The sequence below is a fragment of the Rhipicephalus sanguineus genome, chromosome 2, assembly GCF_013339695.2.
Source record: "Rhipicephalus sanguineus isolate Rsan-2018 chromosome 2, BIME_Rsan_1.4, whole genome shotgun sequence".
Lineage (NCBI taxonomy): Eukaryota > Metazoa > Arthropoda > Arachnida > Ixodida > Ixodidae > Rhipicephalus > Rhipicephalus sanguineus.
In genome coordinates, this window is record NC_051177.1 from 123,869,865 (window position 1) to 123,892,137 (window position 22,273).

At 47.7% G+C, this 22,273-nt stretch overlaps 1 protein-coding gene across 1 annotated transcript; it reads left to right on the forward strand.

The window, feature by feature from the left end:
• The first annotated feature begins 7,984 nt into the window (after positions 1-7,984).
• Positions 7,985-18,891, forward strand: LOC119383621 (uncharacterized). Its single transcript, XM_049412917.1, has 4 exons — positions 7,985-8,069; positions 16,087-16,304; positions 17,443-17,726; positions 18,553-18,891. The coding sequence occupies exons 1-4, from the start codon at positions 7,985-7,987 to the stop codon at positions 18,824-18,826; spliced, it is 861 nt and encodes a 286-aa protein (XP_049268874.1). The 3' UTR covers positions 18,827-18,891.
• The last annotated feature ends 3,382 nt before the right edge of the window (positions 18,892-22,273 follow it).

A 22,273-nucleotide genomic window follows, 5' to 3' on the forward strand; every position in this document is an offset into this window, starting at 1 on the left:
TTGTGTTGGGGCAACGCCAACTGTGTTTGAAGTTTTGGCTTTCCGCAGTCGTAGCAATGTAACATGGGGGGGGGGGGGGGGGAGTGATTAATAATAATAAAAAAAACAGGAAGTGAAGGAAAATGAGAGCCCCGCAATTGTCTATCTCAGGGATGACACCTCAACAGTAGCTCTCAGGGGGAAGGGATAAGGAGGGATTAAAAGAGTAATAGGAAAGAGTAGGAGTGGGGGGATCCGGTCAGCGGAGTTCATGGACGGGGCACGATGAGCCGCTGCACGAGGACATCACGGAAAAGCGGGCCTTAATCGTTGAGAGGTGCTCGGCTTGGCTGACGTGGGAACCGTCACGGCACAACGATCGGCCAGAGGCACGGACATCACAGCCCTAGCAAAAATGCCAATAGGATTTCCTATTGGTCCAATAGGAAATCACTATTGGTTCTATAGGACATCTATTGGAGCTGTATTGGTTGTATAAGACTTCTATGGGTACCAATAGACACCAACAGCCACCACCTGTTGGTGTCTTATTAGACCAATAGAAGTTGTATTGGTCAAATAGAGGCTGCCTTTTGGTGTCTTATTGGACCAATAGGAGTTGTATTGGTCAAATCGGTGCTGCCTATCGGTGACTTATTGGGCCAATAGGAGTTGTATTGGTCAAATAAGTACTCCTATTGGTTTCTTAATGTACTAACAGAAGATGTATAAGGCCAATAGGAGTTTTATTGTTCAAACAGCTACCGCCTATTGGTAGCTGTTTATAACATCTTATGACTGATTGAGCGCGTCGGACCCGATCCCGATCAAATTTCTTGATCATGATTGGCTATATTATACGCAAGCTGCAGACGGGATCAATTCACTTTTGATAAGTCTGATCCCGATTGAGCTAACTGCACACCGTGAGACACCGTGTGCAGTTAGCAACTCACGCGACTAGAAGAGTTATATAAAAAGGCTGCGTGTCGACCACGGCGGTACGGTGTCTCCGTACATGCCGTGCGGTAAACGGGCACTATAGTAAAACACGCTAAAGAAGAACTTGCGAAGGAATCGACAACACAGACACCACAGAATAATAATAAAGAAACCTCCATGAGATCACAACCGGCATAGAACTAGATAGAACCAGCCAGGTGACGAACAAAAAAAAAAAGTGAGACGGTGCGCGGCGTGGCGACGCTGCATGTGTGAACATTTTTTTTTACACGTTCCTTGGTTAAGCAGGCTAAGCCATGTGCTAAGCTTTAAGATAAGCTTTGGATAATATGTAAAGTTTATAACTATTTATGCTAAGCAATATAAGTAGTGCTGTAAAGATACAGGAGAAAGAATTGTGGATCTGCAAACGCGACCGACCGTGCGTTTGGCGCGCCATCCGCGCTCGGCCGATACGAAGACAAGCCCAGCCTGCGGCCAAGCTAAGCCAAAACGTTGTGTCTGTCGCCATAGCGCGCGCTTTGTGTGATCTCGATGCTTCACGTAAGCCTGCTTACGCGATGTTTGCTTTAGTGTGCTTCCGCGACGATAACGTGAAGACTGTGTTGAGCGTGCACCAGATGGAGACGTTCTGAGCCATAAATGTCTTGGATTTCGACCGATTTCGACTCTACAAAGTGGCACCAAGAATAATGGCAAGACGAGCAACAAGGCCCATGTGCTCAGATTGTTTGGTGAGTTGAGTGGGCATGGTAGTTACTCCTATTTAGTATTTATTTGAGATCACCTTTTTTTTGTATTCAAACTTGGGACGAAGCTGAAAGGTCGGGAAAACAAGTCCCTCGTCCTTTGTCTCCGGTATTTGATGACAGCGAGACCAGCAACGCCTCGATTGCAAGTCCACACGCTCTCAGAAGTTGAATGATTGAGCGCATATATTATTGCAGTTTGTTTTTGTGTTTGTCATTATGCACAAAAAAACGTAGCACAGATTAGAGGTAAAGGACAGGCGCCCTGCTTGTGAGTGTAGTTGGAGTCTCGCAAGCCCTTTGTAAGTATTTACAACGTGCGTGTTAAGCAGAAAACGCGTTTATCGCCTCATAGTAAAACGCTCTAGTCGATGCTGTTTGTGTGTTGTAGTGCGCGCCAATCGGCTTATCATACTTGTTCGACATAGTGTCACAAGAACCACAGAAGGCCACATGATAATTCATTATACAAAATGCGCATAGCATATGTACTGCACTGGTGTGATTTTTTATTTCATATTTTTTTTTATTTTTACATACTGCAGCCCAATTAGGGCTATCGCAGGAGTGGGTTTATTAATGTTGTTGGCTTAATTGCATAAGCACGTAACATGCAGCACGTGTGTTATATCCAACTCATTGCAGCCTGACTGCTGTGTAGGGCTTGCAACGATATGGAATCTAGGCTGCCTTTACTACTGTCTTACACATTACCGTTGCCTCATCGTGAATCTACCCTAGCTTAATTTATTTCATGCCATCTTTAAGTTGAGATTTAGTGGCATGCTCTAGTATGATAGTCGCACCACCACCGTGAAAAAGAGCACGTCACAGATAGTAAGTGATCATTGAGTTTGCTGTAATTTAAGGACGAGTTTGCAGTTCATTCTTGGGTACAGCTCAAAAAACACAGGACGCAAGCGTGTAAACGGGATAAGGTGCTGCTTAATTTTTAAAAAAGATTTTGCCCCTTTCTTTTCCTCCCTTTTTTGCCGCAAAATTTTGCCGATATACTGTTTTCTTTCACGCAATAAGCCACAGTTGGGTGTGTAATATTTCACTCAGTTTTTTGCTATAGTTCAGCTCCTGCAACATTGTGAACATGTGCAGTGAATTAAGGTCTAGATAATTTCTCACTGTGCCGTCTACTTTCTATACATTGCTTTGAAGGTAAACTTTAATTAAACATGTGTTACTGTTTTCTGATTTCATGGCTCTGTTTATTTACAGAATCTTTCAGGCACTTCCTCGAGTGCGGATGAGGCCCGCAAGATCGCCAACATCATCAAGGGCCAGAAGAAGCACTTGTAGTTTTGATTATGAGAATATATTTGAACATCTGTCTCATTCATCCACTGTGATTATCATTGCAGGGGCGCTGCCACAGTGTGGGCCTTCTGCATGATGACAAGACACCCATAAAACACTTGCGCAAGACTAATTCTAATGGGGCTGAGAAGTGGGCAAATACTAAGCTAATACAATGCCAGCAGGCAAATACAGAACCAATAGGCCAATATAATTCCAATTGGCTAATAGAGAACCAATACACCAATATAGGTCCAGTAGGCTGATATAGAACCAATAGACCAATAGCCAAATACAGTTCCAATAGACCTATAGAACCAATAGACCAATAGGTGTCAATAACCCAATAGGCTATTGGTTTTTTATTGGGAATTTTTGTTAGGGAGAGAGTCGAAACTCAATCCGAGAGAGGTGCACAGCGTAGCGGACGACGCAACCGTTCGTAGCGGCACGACGATCGGCGAGAGGCGGAGAAGACTCGGCATCGCGGACGACGCAACCACCACGCATGAAATCCACCGAGCGAATCCCAATGTAACATTCGTCACATATTGCCACAGAAAGTGCCAGTGTTCGAGTGCTGCACTCTGATACAAGTCGGTCATAAAACTAAAGAGAAAGATGTCTTCTAGAACTGGATGCTGCTTTTTTGGACGGTCACAAATGCATGTATATACGATTGCACATCTTGCAATAGAATTTAGTTGTCTATAAATTTTTATTTATTAGTTCTGAACGCACCACCAAAACGCTAAAGCAACCCTCCTGGCGCTAAAAACGCATCTGTAATGTCTAGCTCAGTGTCCTCGTATCCTGAAGCATTCTCAGCGCGTTACCTGCAGAAGTTTATAACATTATGATATATTTATTCCCTTTCCACCTAGCACATTAAAATGCGTCAGATAGCAGTTAACTGCATCGGTTGAAAAACTCCTTTAATTCCTTGACAATAATCAAGTCGACTTATAATCAGACACAATATGTTTACGTCTCACCCCGTCCTGATCATGCCAACAAGATAAAGGAGATAAGATGTAGGACGAACTATTTCAGGATGGCGTTTTTTCCCAGAACAATTCGCGAATGGAACAAATTGCCTCATGACATTGCCACTGTTCATCATCATCATCATCAGCCTGTCTACGCCCACTGCAGGGCAAAGGCCTCTCCCATGTTCCGCCAATCAACCCGGTCCTGTGCTTTCTGCTGCCACGTAATACCTGCAAACTTCTTAATCTCATCTACCCACCTAATTTTCTGCCTCCCCCTCACGCGTTTGCCATCTCTTGGAATCCAGTCAGTTACCCTTAATGACCACCGGTTATCCTGCCGACGTGCTACGTGCCCGGCCCATATCCATTTCTTCTTCTTGATTTCAACTATGATGTCATTAACCCCCGTTTGTTCCCTGACCCACTCTGCTCTCTTCCTGTCTCTTAAGGTTACACCTATCATTTTCCTTTCCATCGCTCGCTGCGTCGTCCTCAATTTAAGTTGAACCCTCTTTGTAAGTCTCCAGGTTTCTGCTCCGTAGGTAAGTACCGGTAAGATGCAGCTGTTATATACCTTCCTCTTGAGGGATAGTGGTATATTACCATTCATGATTTGATAATGCTTGCCGAATGAGCCCCAACCCATCCTTATTCTTCTAGTTATTTCACTCTCATGGTTCGGCTCCGCGGTTACTACCTGTCCTAAGTAGACGTACTCCTTTACAACTTCCAGTGTCTCGCCACCTATCACAAAGCGCTGTTCTCTACCAAGATTGTTCCACATTACTTTAGTTTTATGCATATTAATTTTCAAACCTACTCTTCTACTTTCCGTATCCAGTTCAGTAATCATGAGCTGCAATTCGTCTCCCGCGTTACTCATCAATGCAATGTCATCAGCGAATCGTAGGTTACTGAGATACTCTCCATTAACTCTTATCCCTAGCTCTTCCCAATCTAGGGCCCTGAAAACCTCCTGTAAACACGCGGTGAATAACATTGGAGAGATCGTGTCTCCCTGCCGTACGCCCTTCTTTATTGGGATTCTGTCGCTTTCTTTATGGAGGACTATAGTGGCTGTGGATCCGCTGTAGATTTCTTCCATTATGTTTATATAGGCTTCGTCGATGCCTTGATTCCGCAGTGCCTGCATGACTGCTGATGTCTCCACCGAATCAAATGCCTTCTCGTAATCTATGAAGGCTATGTATAGGGGTTGGTTGTATTCCGCGCATTTCTCTATCACCTGATTGATAGTATGAATATGGTCTATTGTTGAGAATCCTGTACGAAATCCTGCCTGGTCCCTTGGTTGATTGAACTCCAATGTCGTATTAATTCTGTTAGCAATTACTTTTGTAAATAGCTTGTAGACAACCGACGGTAAGCTTATGGGCCTGTAATTTTTCAGGTCTTTGACGTCCCCTTTCTTATGGATCAAGATGATGTTGGCATTCTTCCAAGATTCTGGTATCCTCCCCGTCGAGAGGCACTTCGTATACAGGGTGGCCAGTTTCTCTAACATAATCTCTCCACCGTCTTTCAACAGGTCTGATGTTACCTGATCCTCACCAGCTGCTTTGCCTCTTTGCATTCCCTTTAGGGCTTTCTTTACTTCTCCTGTCAATACTGGTGGGATGTCAGATTCTTCTGCGCTATTACTCCTTCTTACGTTATCATCCTGAATGGCTCGGCTGCTGTACAGATCTCTGTAGAACTCTTCCGCTATCTCAACTATTCTATCCATATTGTTTGTGACCTTGCCTTCCTTATCCCTTAATGCATACATCTGATTTTTGCCTATGCACAGTTTTGTCCTCATAGCTTTGAGGCTTCTTCCGTTCTTTAGAGCCTGCTCAATTCTCTCCATATTATACTTTCTTATGTCGGCTACTTTACGCCTATTGATTAACTTCGAAAGCTCCGCCAGCTCTATTTTGTCTGTTGCAGTTGAGGCTTTCATAGCTTGACGTTTCTTAATGAGGTTTTTCGTCTCTTGGGATAGCTTACCAGTGTCCTGTCTAACAACTGTACCCCCGACTTCCACTGCACACTCCTTGATGATACTAGTCAGATTATCATTCATTGCGTCAACGCTAAGGTCGGTTTCCTCGCTTAAAGCCGCGTACCTATTCTGAAGTGAAACTCTCAATTCCTGAACTTTCCCTCTCAGAGCTAGTTCATTAATCGGCTTCTTGCGTATCAGTTTCTGCCGTTCCTTGCTCACGTCAAGTTGAATTCTAGATCTTACCATTCTATGGTCACTGCATTGGATCTTGTTAACTACTTCCACATCCTGTACAATGCCCAGGTGGCCGCACATTATGAAGTCTATTTCATTTTTAGTTTCGCCATTAGGACTCCTCCACGTCCACTTACGAGTAGCCCGTTTTCTGTAGAAGGTATTCAAGATGCATAAATTATTGCGTTCTGCAAACTCTACTAGTAACTCCCCTCTGGCGTTTCTAGAGCCGATGCCATATTCCCCAACTGCATGATCTCCAGCCTGCTTCTTGCCTACCTTTGCATTAAAGTCGCCCATCAGTACAGTATACTGTGTCTTTACCTTACTCATTGCTGATTCTACGTCTTCGTAGAAGCGTTCAACCATTTGATCATCATGGCTGGATGTAGGCGCGTAGGCCTGTACCACCTTCATCTTGTACCTCTTATTAAACTTAATTACGATACATATCACCCTCTCATTAATGCTATAGTATTCCTCTATATTGCCAGCTATATCTTTATGAATAAGGAACCCCACTCCTAGTTCTCTTCTGTCAGCTAAGCCACGATAGCATAGGACGTGTCCGTTCTTCAGCACTGTATAAGTCTCCTGTGGCCTCCTAACCTCACTGAGCCCTATTACATCCCATTTAACACCCTCCAATTCCTCGAATAGTACAGCTAGACTCGCCTCACTAGATAAAGTTCTAGCGTTATACGTAGCCAAATTCAGATTCCAATGGCGGCCTGTCCGTACCCAGAGATTCTTAGCACCCTCTGCTGCGTCGCAGGTCTGACCGCCGCCTTGGTCAGTTGCTTCGCAGCCGCTGGGGACTGAGGGCCGAGGGTTAATTGGTGTATTCATGTGGGAGGTAGTGGCCAACTACTACACCAGGGTGGCCAATCCTGCTCTGGTGAGGGAGTGCATTGTTGGCTGTGGTCGCCAGTGAGGCTGCACCCCAGGCCTTTTTTACACAATTCCATCATCACGCGGATTTTTTTTTTAATCCGGTTGGGAATTGTCCGGCACCGGGATTCGAACCACGGACCTCTTGCATGCGAAGCTGATGCTCTACCACTACGCCATCGCTGCATTTACGCTACAACAATTACTACGCTCATTACGCTACAACAATTACTAGAGGACGCTTTTTCGAAATCTCAAAGCTTGGATGGGTTCCTCGCATGAAGAACTTCAATTCTCCCATTTGACACAATCACCTCACACCACTAATTAAAAAGTTAATTAATGTAACTTTCTTAATTACTACCCTAAATAATGTTCGTAACTACCTTAAGATTCCTGCCCCTACAGAAAAAGCAATTCGGAAAGCCCCGAGCAAATATCGTATTTAGGATCATGGTAATTAAGATCTTGTTAATTAAGACTACTAATTAACACACTGACCATTAGGACCATGCTAATTAAGACCTTGCTATTAATCTGGGTTGGCCACAAGCTCTGCTGTTAGTTGAGACTTGCACCGCAAGTGCAAGCTGCCCCATTTTTTTCTTCACGATGCACTCGAAGCTATTACGGGAGCTGAAAACTAGTCACAGCTGCCACATTTCGAGCAGCGCCTACTCTAGCAAAAAGCTCCGCAGAGGAGAGGCGCAGTGCAGGAAGCAACACTAACGTCCTTGTCGACGTGCATGGGGTCGACGTCGGCCAGGCTGGAGCCAATCTTGGCCCGATCGCGGAGCACACCCTCAAAGAGGTCCTTTTCCTGGAAGTTGAGCGGCAGGCACCGGTTCCGGGCACGGACCATGCTGCGCGCCTTGCGCCGTTCGAAGCGGCGCTCGTCGTCACTTGAACTGCTTGTGGAGGAGCTGTTGTGGACCCGCCCGAAGGGCAAAAAAGTCGCGAAACGAGACGGCAGACTCGTGTCGATGGGGCCGAACACTCCGCTCCTCCAGGGAGCAAGACGGAGGCGGCCCACCCGAGGCAGTGTAGCCGCCGAGACCCGCAACGCATGCCGGCTCTTATCTTATCTTATCTGCCACTGTTATCTCCCCTGAAGTATTTGCTTCCTCTCTTCAAAACTCGTATTGTAAATAGTCCTCGTGATCCCCTGAGGGGTATTTGCTTGTGTATTTCTCGGGCTAAAATGTTTTGTTGTTTTGCTTTTCCTTTGTTCATTTGGCTACTTGCCACTGTACATTTGTTCAATTACCTGCTTTTGCTTGGCTATGTTTGTATTATACTCCCCCCCACTGTAATGCCGAAAGGCGCTGTGGGTATTGTAATAAATAAATAAATAAATAAATAAATAAATAAATAAAAAAAATTGGGGGACCCTTAAGCTTCGCCTTTAAGAGTTGAACGCGATAGCGAAATCCGGCCCCTAGTGCGCTCTTCAACCACTAAGTGCATACTTATTAATGTGTATTGTTACACTCACACACGCACGCACGCGCGCGAATTTTACAGGCTTTCGATCTAAAGCAAGAGTCGCATGGCCTCCAAGATATACGCCGCGCGCCGGCCCTCTCGGATGCCATAAAAAGTCGAGACATATTTCTCACAATGCCTCACAGATGGCAGCACATTATCTAGCGTTTGCTGCGGTGGCTTCGTATGTTTTCCTCTAGATGGACATAGCTGTCCATTTTTAGAGCTGTTGGAAAGTTCGTGTGTGTATTTAGCGGCGATGGCTGCACTATCCCGGCGTTTTTCGACGTAGTTTGATGGCCTCGCGAATGCGCCTACCGTATGGGCTCGTTTTCGTCGTGACACCTGCCGAACAAAATGCGTTAAAGAGACTCCTTCTACTACATGGCATTTATGTAGTGTTTTTGTCCGAAGCAGCTGCAAGAAACATCGTGGCTTTGTGGTAAGACACCTGCTTGCCACGCGAACGGCCTGGGTTCGATCCTCATTGGGTCCGAAGATTTTATCGTTTATTTTATTTGCTACTTTCTCGATTTTTCGCTCACGGATGATTTTTCGCTCACAACCAACGGTGCCGACGCCGACAGCGGAATTTCTGCGACACGAGCTCTCTAACGCTACCGCGTTAAAATGAAATCAACAAATGTGACTATAAGACTTCTGGAGGGATTCTAAAGTAGCATCCAGAAGCTGATATGGGTTTTAATTTGATTCCAAAGAAAAAATGCTTAATTGCAATGCATTAACTTAGGAGGTTCGCTCTCTATGGTTCGCTCTATATTTCAGCGAGGCCTTAGTGCTCTCCCATAGTTTAGTACATGGTATTTCAAATCGTCGACCATGTGTTTTTTACTAAACACATCATATGTGTGTCTATGTCCGGGACAGCTTACTGCTGCCTCATGGCAGGGTGCGCATAGTACCCTAAATCGCTAATAATTTGTTCTAAGCACAGGAGGCTTTAGGTTTTGTTTATTAAATTGTTCAGTAGATTAAATTGTTCACTACTTCTTCTAGACACATGTGCAGGCTCACTTTCACGTAATACATCTAACATTTTCAGATGTGTAATCATTTCTATAGCGACTGAACGAGAAAACTGCGTCCGTCCGTCCGCCACGTAAACCCAAGCTCAAGTTTGCGGCGCGACGACAGCGCCGCGCTGGCCGCGCTGCGGCTCTGTCGGAAAGCTCTGGAGTGCATGTGCGGCCGACTCAGCCCCTTTCACTGCAGCGGTAGCGCACGTGCGGGGCCGTCAGCTCGGCATGTTGAACCGAGAGGCTTGCTGTGCGAAGCTGCGTATTTCCGCGATGGCAGAAGCGGCCCCGCGGAAGCGCGAGTGAGGTCGGAAGTATTGCGGTTTAGTGGCCTGCCACAACAGTGCAGACAACACCAAGGCACATGATTCACGTGTGAAACTGTATCGGTTCCCGGGCGCGTCGAACGAGAAATAAAGGCGGCAAGCGTGGATAGCTAACAGCGCTGTCTCGCCTTCTATTTTGGCTGTCTGAGTTCATCGCTTTCGTTCGTTTCGACTACATGCATCAGTACGTAACTCGGACCATGCACGCAACGACTACAGTAATGATTACTCGCTGTCTTCTCGCATTGTGAAAGTCCAGTTACAGTTGTAGGTGAAGTAACTTTGTGTTTTGATTCCCGGTGTTCGTGAGACCTACCCGTCGTTGTTGAACGTTCACACTCGCGTTATATACGTTAGCATTGCGCGGTTGGTTGAATTCAACTGAACTCGGCACATTGTCAGAAGTTCGGCGCCTGCAATTCACGCGTCGGGAAGACTGCTTTATCCCGCCGGAACGGACGTCTGTGCATTTTCAGCAAGCTTTGACATCGTTCTGCAGGTTTGCTTTGTTTTGTCACTTTATTAGGGTGATATATATTTAAGCCGCTAAATATAACTGGCACTTCATACATGCTTTGCAATTGCAACCTTGAAGTAACCACCTTTTGACTTTGTGCGATTTTCTAGTCGCGTTCGCGCAGCAGGTTTTATACGCCTGTCAAGTCGATATCATAAAAAGAGACTGCAAGCATGACGCGAGAGCCGAAAAAACGAGGCGAGCAGTTCACCTTGCTTCACAGTGGTTAAAGCTCAGCTAGCTTCCTCGCGCCTTAATCGGTGGGTGATTCTCCAGCGGCACGGAGGACTTGACTCTAACCTTCTCAGGAAACAGTGCGATGGCCGTATAATTTTTTTTCGCACGCCGCAAACGTTTGTTCACAAAAGTACACGGCTGCTACTGTAAGCATGCCATATCAAAACAACAATCATATGATTCGTAGTTCACGCCGCAGAACATCGATAGCGTGTACGGCTTCATTTCGGAGTGCATGTGGTCCATTATTCATCTTTAACATGACAGAATGAGACTTCCCTCGAGGTATATGTCCTACACGGTGTAATCGCGACTTGGGAAATGCATTTCGCTTTGAGTCGGGCGTCGTTGTCGTCGATCGTCTGCTCTTCAACGTTAACGTGATTGACGAGCCTTTCTCATTTAATCAAGTTCGCTTGTCGGAAGTGCCAGTCAAGCTTGAAAATCCTTTTGAAGCCGCACTGCAAGCGGTACATTGTGAGGCACCGCAAGTGCACCGCGAGAGCTCTGCACGTGCACAGAAGCGAGCAGCAACGCGGTGGAGAGAAGAGAAAACGCGCGCTGCTTACACCCCAGTTTCTCTTTTTCTGCCAGAGATGGCGCTGCCTGTCAAGAGCAGCAGCGCCGCTAAGCGTTGCTTGGGAAACCTATAGGGAATAAATGTGTAAAACAAAGCAAAGTTTTTCGCTGGTGCTAGTGTTCGCAGTATTGGAACCCGGAATAAAATACTGACGTGCTAAAATGGCATTGCCATTTTAGCACGGGCATTGCCGCGAGTGCATTTTCATACTGTCGCTATTCGATGCTTAAGTATAGGTCGGTCTAGCGGGAGCTTCGTCCATCAAAAAAAAAAAAAAACGCCAGGCCTGTGCTGAAACCGCAGCACAGTCACAGCGAAAGCTGGAAGAGCGGCGTTTCCAGAGCCCGTTGTAAGCTCTCTTGGGGCTACAATACAAGTACACTAGAAAGGTACCCACTACGCCATAAATCACAATTTTTGTGAAGTTGGGAAGCACCTACTAAGCCATTATTCGTCATTCTGCGGAGAAGCGAGGCACCAGCTACACGTCTTTAAGGCATTATGTGCACTTTGTTGACGCGACGACTGATGACGATGAAGAATTATGGCTCAGCCCTTTGTAATGGGTTGGAAGCTTTAAACGGCCCACCAGTTATGTAATTTGCATTGGATGACGCCCGGTCGCTATTTCCCTCTCCCGTCATGCTGTATAGCATACGTTGACGTGGGAGAAAGACGGGGGGGGGGGGGGCGAAGAACTTTACTGAGACCCCAAGGAAATAGATCATGCGCTTATGGGCTTCCTTGGCAACCAATACAAGTGCACTTGCGATGAACCCACTACGCTCTAAATCGTTGTATTTTTATTAAGACTCCGAGGAAATGGATCATGCGCTTATGGGCTTCCTTGGCAACCAATACAAGTGCACTTGCGCGGAACCCACTACGCTATAAATCATTGTAATTTTACTGAGACCGCGAGGATATGGATCATGCGCTTATGGGCTTCCTTGGCAACCAATACAAGTGCACTTGCGAGGAACCCACTATGCTATAAATCATTGTAATTTTTGAGAAGTAGGAAAGCAGGCATTATGCCATTTTTCGTCATTCTACGGAGAGTCGTGGTACCTGCTAAACGCATGTAAGGCATTATGCGCACTTTGTTGATGTTGTGCCTGATGACGATGAATTATGGCAGAGCCCTTTGAAATGGGTTGCAAGCATTCAACAACCTTCTCGTTGCGCAGTTCGCATTGTGTGACGCCTGGTTACAGAATTCGCGTTGTGCGACGCTTGGTGCTTATTTTGCTCTTCTACCACGATACATTGCATATGCTAATGTGGTTCCTTCCCGACATGAAGCCTGTATAGGACCTTTTTGCAAAGCAGTTTCAAGCAGAGATTTTAATAATGTAATGTTAGCCAAAGTGTGGTTGACATGTTTTAGCACGTACATATGTATTCCTTTGTAATGCATGCAGGCAATAAAGAAAAAAAACCGGCATGGCTCAGAGGTTGAATACTGGGCTCTCACGCAGGGGGCCCAGGTTCGAACCTCGTTCCATCCTGGAATTTTTTTCTTATTTCGTTTTTTTTTTCTAATTTAGAGCGATACTGGTTACGGACACCGGCGGCGGACAACTACGGCGCCAAAAACGGCCGATGAAATGATCCCATAACAGCTTTCGCTGTAAAAAATATCATCAGTTTTTTTTTTTTTTTCTACTCTGTAAAGCTGGCTGACCGGCAAAGGTGTTGTTGTAGTTGGCTGAGCATTGCACCCTCATGTGCCTTCGTAGCGGCCAGCGTAGGCGGCTCTACGCCTAGAGTTACTGTATATGCTGCCTTTAGGTAGTAGAGTTGCTCTTCGGTTTTCCAAACGCCGCTAGCAACTGTGCGTTGCGGAGAATGAGCTTCTCACTCCCATCTTTAACTGCGCAGCTCTTTAGGGGCCCGGCTTGTCGTCCGTGCACTGTCTGACGTTGCATGGTCACGCAGTGGTCAATACAGGCCTAAAACGAGGCTAAAAATGCTCAAAACCAGTGCAAATTAAACAAGATCTAAAATGATATAAACTACAGAAATAACCAAGCATTAATCGCAATAATTTATCTAAAATCGCAAAAAAACGCCTCTGAAACATCCGGCTGATACCCGCGCCGGGCAAGAGAGGACGCCACCGCCTCGGCAAGTGTGGAAGTGCCGAGGCGGTGGCAAGCGTGCGATTGCCAAGGGAATTGCTGGGTTGCCCGAGCTACGCACATCCCCCGGTTTCACGGTACTGGAGCTGCATTGAGCGCAAGATTTGGAACTACACCATGACCTACAAAAGAGCATTAGTGCAGGAGTTAGCGCGGAATTTGTAACTACACCAGGGCCTACACAATAACGACATTAGAGCGGGATTTAGAGCGGGATTTAGAACTATACCAAGAGCTATCCAAGAACTAAATTAACGCTACATTCAGAGCAGAATTAGCGCTGAACTAGAGCGCTACATTAAGCGCTGGATTTTTTTGCAGTTCTCGACGACGCTGCGGCGGACTAGATTAACGCTAATTATTGCCAATAAAGTTCATCGCCGGTCGGCGAGACTACAGGAATGTCGATCGGTGACACGCTATAGGCATGTCGCCTGTAAATATGGAGTGCGGCTTCGCCGCATAGCTGCGGTTGCTGGCTGGACCTACGCGCAGCTCTGCTACCAGAGGCCGTCTCTTGCACGCCGCATCACGGGCACGTTCCTGTTGTCGGGGCTGCTGTCGGCGCCGTTCCTCTTAAATTCACTGTTCTTTGGCCGTACGAACCACTCATGGCCGCCCAATGGGGATGTCGTAGCTAAAATGAGACCGCAACTTTACCCCTCTTTCCCCTACAGCACACGCAGGGCCTCGCCACGGCAGACTTAAGGTCTTAAATTAGCGTACGAGGGTTTATTGGTCACCTGCCGCCTTGTGCATAGATCACATGCCACGTGACCCCCTCTGGCGAAAAAAAGTGTTCCACACTCGCCGCCTGGTTTACGAACGTCGCTGGTTAACACTCCCAGGGATCACATGCACAGAAATGCGCAACGAAGTTGGCGGGAAAGCGCCTTCCGTAGTAGCCCAATTGGTAGAGCGTCGGACGCGTAAATCGAAAGTTGTGCGTTCAGATACCACCGACGGAAAGGGTGATTTTTCGTGCAGTTCGATTTACTTCAATTGGCGTCACAATTAGTACACTACAGTTAAAGACAACAATTAATGTTGTCTATGCTTTTCCTGGCCTAATGGGATGTTGGAATTATTTGGTTGTGTCTAACATATAAACGAGCCCCCTGGAAAGAAAGTTTTTCTTCCGCCCCTGCTACATTGACTTAGGCCATTCACGTTCGAGCCGCCCTCCCCCGTTTCACTGCACGGCTACCGCTTCGTCAACGACCGAAGCAGTTACGCCATCTATGAGTGTATCTGAGAACCGGAGCGTGACATGCGACGCGGACACTCGTCTGTCATCATGCCCCGCCCTAGAACAGCTCTGCTGCTAAAAGGGCTCAGCCATAATTCATCACCATCAGCAGCAGCAACAACAGCGTTATTAAGTGTACTCGTATGTGCTCGTATGTGCGCGTGTTGCCTTATGGACGCGTATAGTGGGTACTTCGCAACCGTATTTGCAGTAGGTGCCCTGGGAGAGTTTACAACGGCCAAATTCGGGCACTTCGAAGCTGTGAATGCTGTAGGTGCCCTCGGAGAGTTTACAACTTCCAACTACTTCGCAGAGTAACAGGTCCAAGTACACAGAAAAATGGGGCTCGCGCGCACTGCGCGCTGACGTCACACTCGGAACAGCTTCAGAGGAGGCGGTTCTCGCCAGCGCTCTTTTTGACGGCGGGAATGCGAGCGCTGGAGCGCCCACGCCCTTCTGATCGTGGGCGGCCGCGCAAGTATGCCACTGCAAAAGAGAGAGGGGCTCGTGCTGCAGTGTGTGCAGGAAAACGATGTCGAAGGCAAGAGGGTCACGAGTTGCGGATGCGTACTATGAGAAATGCTTAATGGCGAACAAACTAGTCCGCACGTGTTTAAAAACTACATACAAAGACAAGCGTGCTCGCATATGAGACGTCGATTGAATGTCACACTTATCATTACAACGCACAGGAGCGGCTCGTTGCGGCTCACTTGTCGTACATGAGTGTACCCGTCATGGTGGTCTAGTGGTTATGGTGCTCGATTGCTGACCAGAAGTTTGCGGGATCGAATCCCGGCCGCGGCGGCCGCATTTCGTTGCTGGCCAGATGCTTGATGCCCGTGTACTATATAGATTTAGGCGCACGTCGAAGAACCCTAGGTGCCCGAAATTTCTTGAGCACTCCACTACGGCGTCCCTCATAATCATATCGTAGTTTTGGGACGTGAAATGCCAAAAAAATGTTATTTTTGCATCAGTGCAGCTAGGCTTTAGCCTTGTTTTCTTACAGGAGAGTAGCACCCACCGGGCTTTTATTATCTCTCGCCTTTCAGCAAACCTTCAAGTCAAATAAACCTCACTGCCAAATGTGCGATTCCATACTGACTATATTCCACGAATACTGGCACCGCCCCAGAGTCAGTAATCCTCATCGTCATTCACTTTGCCCTATAACGTACTTACATGGGAGGCCTGGCTCTCTTTCTCAAGTGTTGTCGCCTTCATTTCTCGTTTTCATCATTTCTTTTGCGATCCTTTGTTCAGCGACACAAAATAAGCTTTTGTAAGACTTTCAGAAAGGCATCGTGTCTTTAGAGTGTACGTATTTCTTGTAGCTCAACTGAAACAAAGCGACTGTACACTTCGACAATCCCGTTCTCTGCAGGACACACGACAAACACTAACAGCTACGCCGGCAGGATCCTCTTGGTGTTCTGGTGGCTCGCTGTGTTCGTACTCACCAACGAGTTCGCCGGGCACCTCATGGCCAGCATTGCCATCAAGAGAGAGCCACCACGATACCGATCCGTGGAAGACGTCGCGTACCAGAGCTCCATACGACCGCTGATCTGGAAGGACACAGCGTTTGATGCCTACGTGCGGGTTTGTACCAAGGATGCTTAAGGTCTCGGCGACTGAGATGAGTGCGCCGGTACGTAAGAGGGCTTGATGATTCGGCATAATAAAGCAGCGGCGCAGGAAAAACAAATACTATAGAAACGTAATACCGAGGCAGAGTTTCATTGCTGATAAACGGAGATATTTAGATATATGCGGAATATTAGCGGGGTGAGCCAGGGAAAAAACGTCAGCAAGGTATAGAGAGATCTTTTGACACGTTTGTACTGGCATCGTCTATTATAGCGTCATGGTCATTTTTTTTATATTTTCAGTAACTATACAGGCTGTTTATCAAAAAGCGCAAGTGTAGAAGGCCAGCCTCACGATTGTTATTGTGGTTTATCGGAGCATAGTATATCAACTTGTGGTTCCCTGCGTCTTATTTACAACACGGCACCCCTATTACCATGACCCAGGCTCTGACATTTGTTCCAGGGGCGTAGCCAAGGGGGGGGTTGGGGGGGGTTCAACCCCCCCCCCCCCGAAATTTTTCAGTTTTGCTTGCGTATATATACACGTACACATACAAACGCACGCACGAACATACATAAAGTATGGTTGAACCCCCCCTGAAAAAAATTTCTGGCTACGCCCCTGATTTGTTCTACGGGATCTCTTATCACCATACCCCCTCTGCGTTTCATTGCCGTTTCAGCTTGTGCAGCACACCGAGTCTTAATTTTACGCAGTTGATGAGAGCTGCCCTATTATTCTTACTTAAGCCGGTTGGTACAGTCTGAATCACACTTGTCTGTAACGGCCAGTGGGCCGCCTTATCCGCCTTTATTTTTGCAAAAGGTATGCAGAGACCGATACCTTAAAGATACCAAGCGTAGTCATACCGCACACGAGCTTCTTCTGCTGTAATTCAAGCATGAACGGAAGTTTGTAACTAATGCGAGGTAGGAGCCGCGGACGGCGCCAGCGTGCAGAGCAGCGCGCTCGACCGCTCTAGACAATGGTGATTAAGACTGTACATTTCCAAGAAAAAAAAAGAAAACAAGCAACAGCGCGAAAAACGAGACAAGACAAAGACGGACGAAGCGTCTCTGCCTGGTCACCGTTGTTCGCACGGTCGCTCGTTTTCTTCGGATGAGAGAGAGAGCTCTTCTCTACGCAGGCGTCGCCGAAGGACTCACTGCGCGCCCTTGCCAGTCTGGCGCTTCGCCACGACGGATTCGTGCCCCTGAGCGAACTCTACTCCGAAGCTTCCCTGAAGCAGCTGTACAGTGGTCGCGCTGTCTTAATCAACGACCGAGACGGCAGCATGTATTCACTCGCCAAACGCTGCCGTGTCACCGGAGGAAGGTTGTACGTGGCTCCGGAGTTCCTCTTCACGTCTTTCAGCACCGTCGCCTACTCCAAGAAGCTGCCAGCGGACCTGCAGAAGAGGATTCAGACGAAGTACGACTTGCGATTAAACTTCATCTCTGTGGTACACATTCCCAAGTGGATGTAGTGTTCTTAAAGTTGTACGAGCTTCTGAATTCGAGTTAGCTGGGGAAGTGACATCATTGCGTACGTTAGTACAACACTGGAACAACGAACAGAAAACTGACGCGAAGAGTGGTTGGCGTGTCTGTCCTTTCTTTGTTTCTTCTGCGCGGGTCGCTTACATGCCCACATATGTTTAATAAAAGTCTCTCGCACCAGTACAGCTGCATTCTGGCAGGGTTTAACGTGACGTAAGCGGATGTGAACCATCGCTAGGTACATCATTCATTTCTTGTCTTTGTCACTGACGGGATGATGCGAACTTCGATATATTGACCAAGAGCATGACTGAAGTTAGAAAGTCGCTCGAATTGCGAATTTGAACGAGATGAAACGTGCGCAGGCCACAATTATTTAATTTGCCCAGTGGTGGGCACGAGTGCTTTCCTTTTAGGAAAGCGCTCGCTTTAGTTTTAACAGAGTCCCGAACCTTCCACAATCCTTTTGTGAAACGTAATGTGATGTAGCTGTTATGTGGTTTATTAAAACCCTTTTCTTCTAATTTTTTTTAATATCTTTGTCTATAACATTTTCTTTTGTTTGCTCAAATTTATTTAAGCTGAAATGCGCGTTGAGCAGACAATAATGAAATGCCACGTCTCCTATTGCACAATTGTTCCCTGGCAAGCACTACTCGCGCCCTTACCTCGTTCTGCGCTCTCTCTCTCTCTCTCTCTCCATCCCCGAATTTACACATTTCCCGTTTCTTCCTTCGGTCGGCTTCATTTCACTGAAGAATGAGGGCCATCATGGAGTCAGGGCTGCGCCTCGAGTGGTACAACGAAGGCGTCAAGGACTGGCACCTCTGCCGGGACATGCAACGGTCCGGCGCCTCCAAAGCTGGCGTGCTGTCTTTCGATGAACTCAGCTACGACGACATGGCGGCCATATTCGTCCTGTGGGGCATCATGACGACGTTCTCTCTCGTCGTATTCCTGACAGAGATGTGTTTTTACACCATGACAGTGAAACGCCACCGCCTGCTTCCACGCAAAAAACGCTTGAAGTAACTAAACTACTGTCAATCGCACCGGTAAATGTCAAAGCCATTTTGCCAATAATGACCCTTGTGACAGACATGGCCGGATAATAAAGACTGCACTTGATGCCTCACGTTGATTCATAACTGACGTGTAGTTATTGTGGATGGTGGCATAGGCCCTTGTAACCTTCCGTCTCAAAAAGCGGCACCGCGCTAAAGCGACGTCTTTTGCAGCGAAGTTGTGTACGGCTAGGTTCTCGCAGATCGCGTCTGCGGACAAAAGTTGCGTAGATCAACAATTTTCGGCGAACTGATAACTCGACACTCGACTAACCTAGCGTTTCTGCGTCGAAAAAAAACGAACATGGCGTAAAAGTGAACATAAACGTGCATGATTTTGCCGGTATATGGCAGAATGGCGTGAAGAGTTTTGCCTCAAAGACCACTTGCACAACAAATAAACGTCTGGCCGCCGTTGATGAGATATGTATCAAGCTCAAGAGACACACCGGGATCCTTTGAGTGTACGTATCTTTATTCGCTCACTATTGGCCGCGAGATCGAGCGGAGTCGCCGCCTAGCGGCTTCTGGCTGAACCGCGTGTTACGAAATGACTGGTTCCCCAGACGTGAAAGAGAGACGTCCGTTTAATGGCAATACTAAAGGCGAACTGCCGCACCGGCCACGTGCACGCGCCCTCGATCCCCTTCGGTTTCCTCCTCTTCGATAGAGTCTGGCACGCTCCAAGTTGCTCCGTTTCCGCACCATTTTGCAACATCCTCCCAGGGGGGCCAATAGGAATCGCACGCGTCCATGGTGCAGCTTGAGCGGTGATAACGTGGCCGCAACATAAATAGGTAGGCTCGCTGGCGTCCTTTCCGCAGTTCAGTTGATAGGCGCTGGCGATGACGAGCCTTGCGTTGCAATGGAAGTGCATTCGCGAGCCCCGAGGCGGAAGCACGTTGTGACACCGAGATGTGTCGACTTCCCAGTACGAATTTGGACGCGATCAATTGCTGGAGCTCGTCGAGCTTGCTCGCTAGACGTATTCGTGGTCGAATGCTCTTCCAACTGAGCCAGCGGTAGGGGGACGATTTAAGCGGTTTGTCCGTGATCATGCGGCCTGTGATCTTCAGGTCGTTGATTAAATGCGGCAGTCTGATGTATGAGGAATTCATGGCCTTCTCCGCAACCGCATTCTCCTTGTTCTCGTCAACGTTTACGACGTTCGTGTCCATGCCAATATCGAAGTTCACCTTGGGAAGCATTTGGCAGTTCTACGGTTCTGTCCCTTTGTGAAAGGTGGGGAACGGTTGGTTCACTGAGACGAACATTTCTTCCAAAGATTTCAGTTCCTCTAAGGGCATTCGCTTTCGTTGGCTAATACTTTCCAGCCACAAAAACCGCAGCAGGTCTCGGTCTTCAGGCCGAATAAAAAGCTGCAGGTATGCCTTCTTTATGTTGGCGGCGAGAACTACAGAGTGGCAGCGAAAATTCTGTAGAAGCTGGATGACGTCAGAACCAAGTTTCACGCCTTTCGAGAGTACGTCGTTAAGGCAAACATGACCGGCTTCGTGCGATGACGTATCAAATACGACACGAAGCTTCATTGTAACAGCATCGAGACGAACCACGGCGTGATGGGGCATGTAGTAGACGTTGTCCTTGAGCAGCTGCTCGGCTTGTACTTTCTCCGCATGTCCATCGTTGAAATAAGCTGAAATTGCTTGGTCGTATTTTTCTAGCAATGACGACTGCTCTCGGAACCGGTTGATCTGCATTCGCAGTCGACGTTCGGCTAATCGGCGATTGTTGCTTGCGGATGGTAACCCTGGTGGTTTGACCATCAGCGGCACTTCATAACGGTCATCCTGCTTCGAAATTCCTTGATTAAATGCAGACATGTGAGGGTCGCTCTCTATAGTCCGTGAATATGCTTGGTCGATCCCGATGGCATCCAGACTCCGCATTGACGACACGTCGATGTTCTCCGATTCAGACTTCTCAAGCGCGACAAATAATGCACTTGTTGGGGAACGAAAGTCGGACGTCATAAGACCTTGCACCATCCACCCAAAGGTAGTTTCGATTGCTGTTATAGTCGCGCTGATGCGATCGATTTTCCCTGTGGTAACTTGCCAATAGGCGTCAGACCCGATGAGGACACTTATTTCTTCTGGTTGCCATGTGGTTGGTTGAAAGCTGTCGGCCACGTTGTACTCCCGTTCGCCGAGCAGGTGCGAAATGTTGGGGTTGAGCGGTGGGCTTGTTACAGAACAGATTTCAGGAATTGTTAAGGCTTCCAGAGTTACTGATGAGGCGCCGAACTGGCTGCGGAGTCGCACTTTGACACGCTCTGCAGAAATTCGTCTTCGTGACTTGGAGTCACCAAATGTGACGAGGGAGAGCTCTTCATTACCCACGACCGAGCACTTAAGTATCTTTGCCACGTCTGCACGAATGTATGTGCGCTGACTGCCGCTGTCCAGCAGTATCCGCACAAGGAGTCGTCGGTCTCCAGACTCTGCCCAAATTCGGCCTGTCTGCAACAATACAGGCGTAGATTCGACGTGACTACTCTGGGCGGTTGTGACGTTTCGCATTGGTTGGGGTGGTGGTTCATGAAATGCCGGGGATCTACCGCTTGATTGAAGGTCTTCGGCTGGCCTCGATAATTCACAGAGAATCGTCAGCTGGCGTCGCTGGCAGGTACCACACCTGAGGTTGATGGATTTTTTGCACAATCTGGCGATGTGATTGCGTGTTCCGCAGCGGAAGCAGCAATTAGCGTACTGCAGCCTTGCAGGCTTCTCCTCAGCCGATAAGTTAGCGTTACAGAAAGCGATCATATGATCCTTGCTTTGGCATAGCGGACACGCTCGTCTGACAGGCAAGGTGGGCCCGGTTAGAGCTGACGCTGACGGTATAGGTTCCGCGCCATAAATTTTTTCAGGCATGTGGGTCCTGGGTTCGTCTTGCACTGCACGACGCGACAGCTGCCGGCATTCCTCCCGGATTTCCACTTGGATGCGGAGGAAGGTTAGCATCTCCTTGGCGAGCCTCGTTCTGACTTCAGGAGTTTCGGCGATACTGGATGCGCAATTTGTTTCCTTGGTCTTCTGCCGGTATATGATGGCGAGATCCTCTGGCAGACATCGCATCAGGACACGGTTTAACACCACGGTGTACTGGTCTGGCGAAACTCCAAGCCCTTCTAAGGCGCTGACGTGAAATTTGACGTTGTCGTGCAGCAGACGAAGCTTCGGGACCTCTGATGAGCATTTCACTGGGCTTAGCGCGAGAAGATGATCGATATGATCGTTCACGAGCAGATCCCGGCGTCCGAAGCGGTCCGTGAGCGTCTTGATCGCAAGGTCATAGTTTTGTTCGGCTAAGCGGATGCCTTCGATAGCCCGCTTCGCGCTGCCGGTTAAGTAGGTGAGGAGGTACTTGAACTTTTCAATCCGCGGTAGCT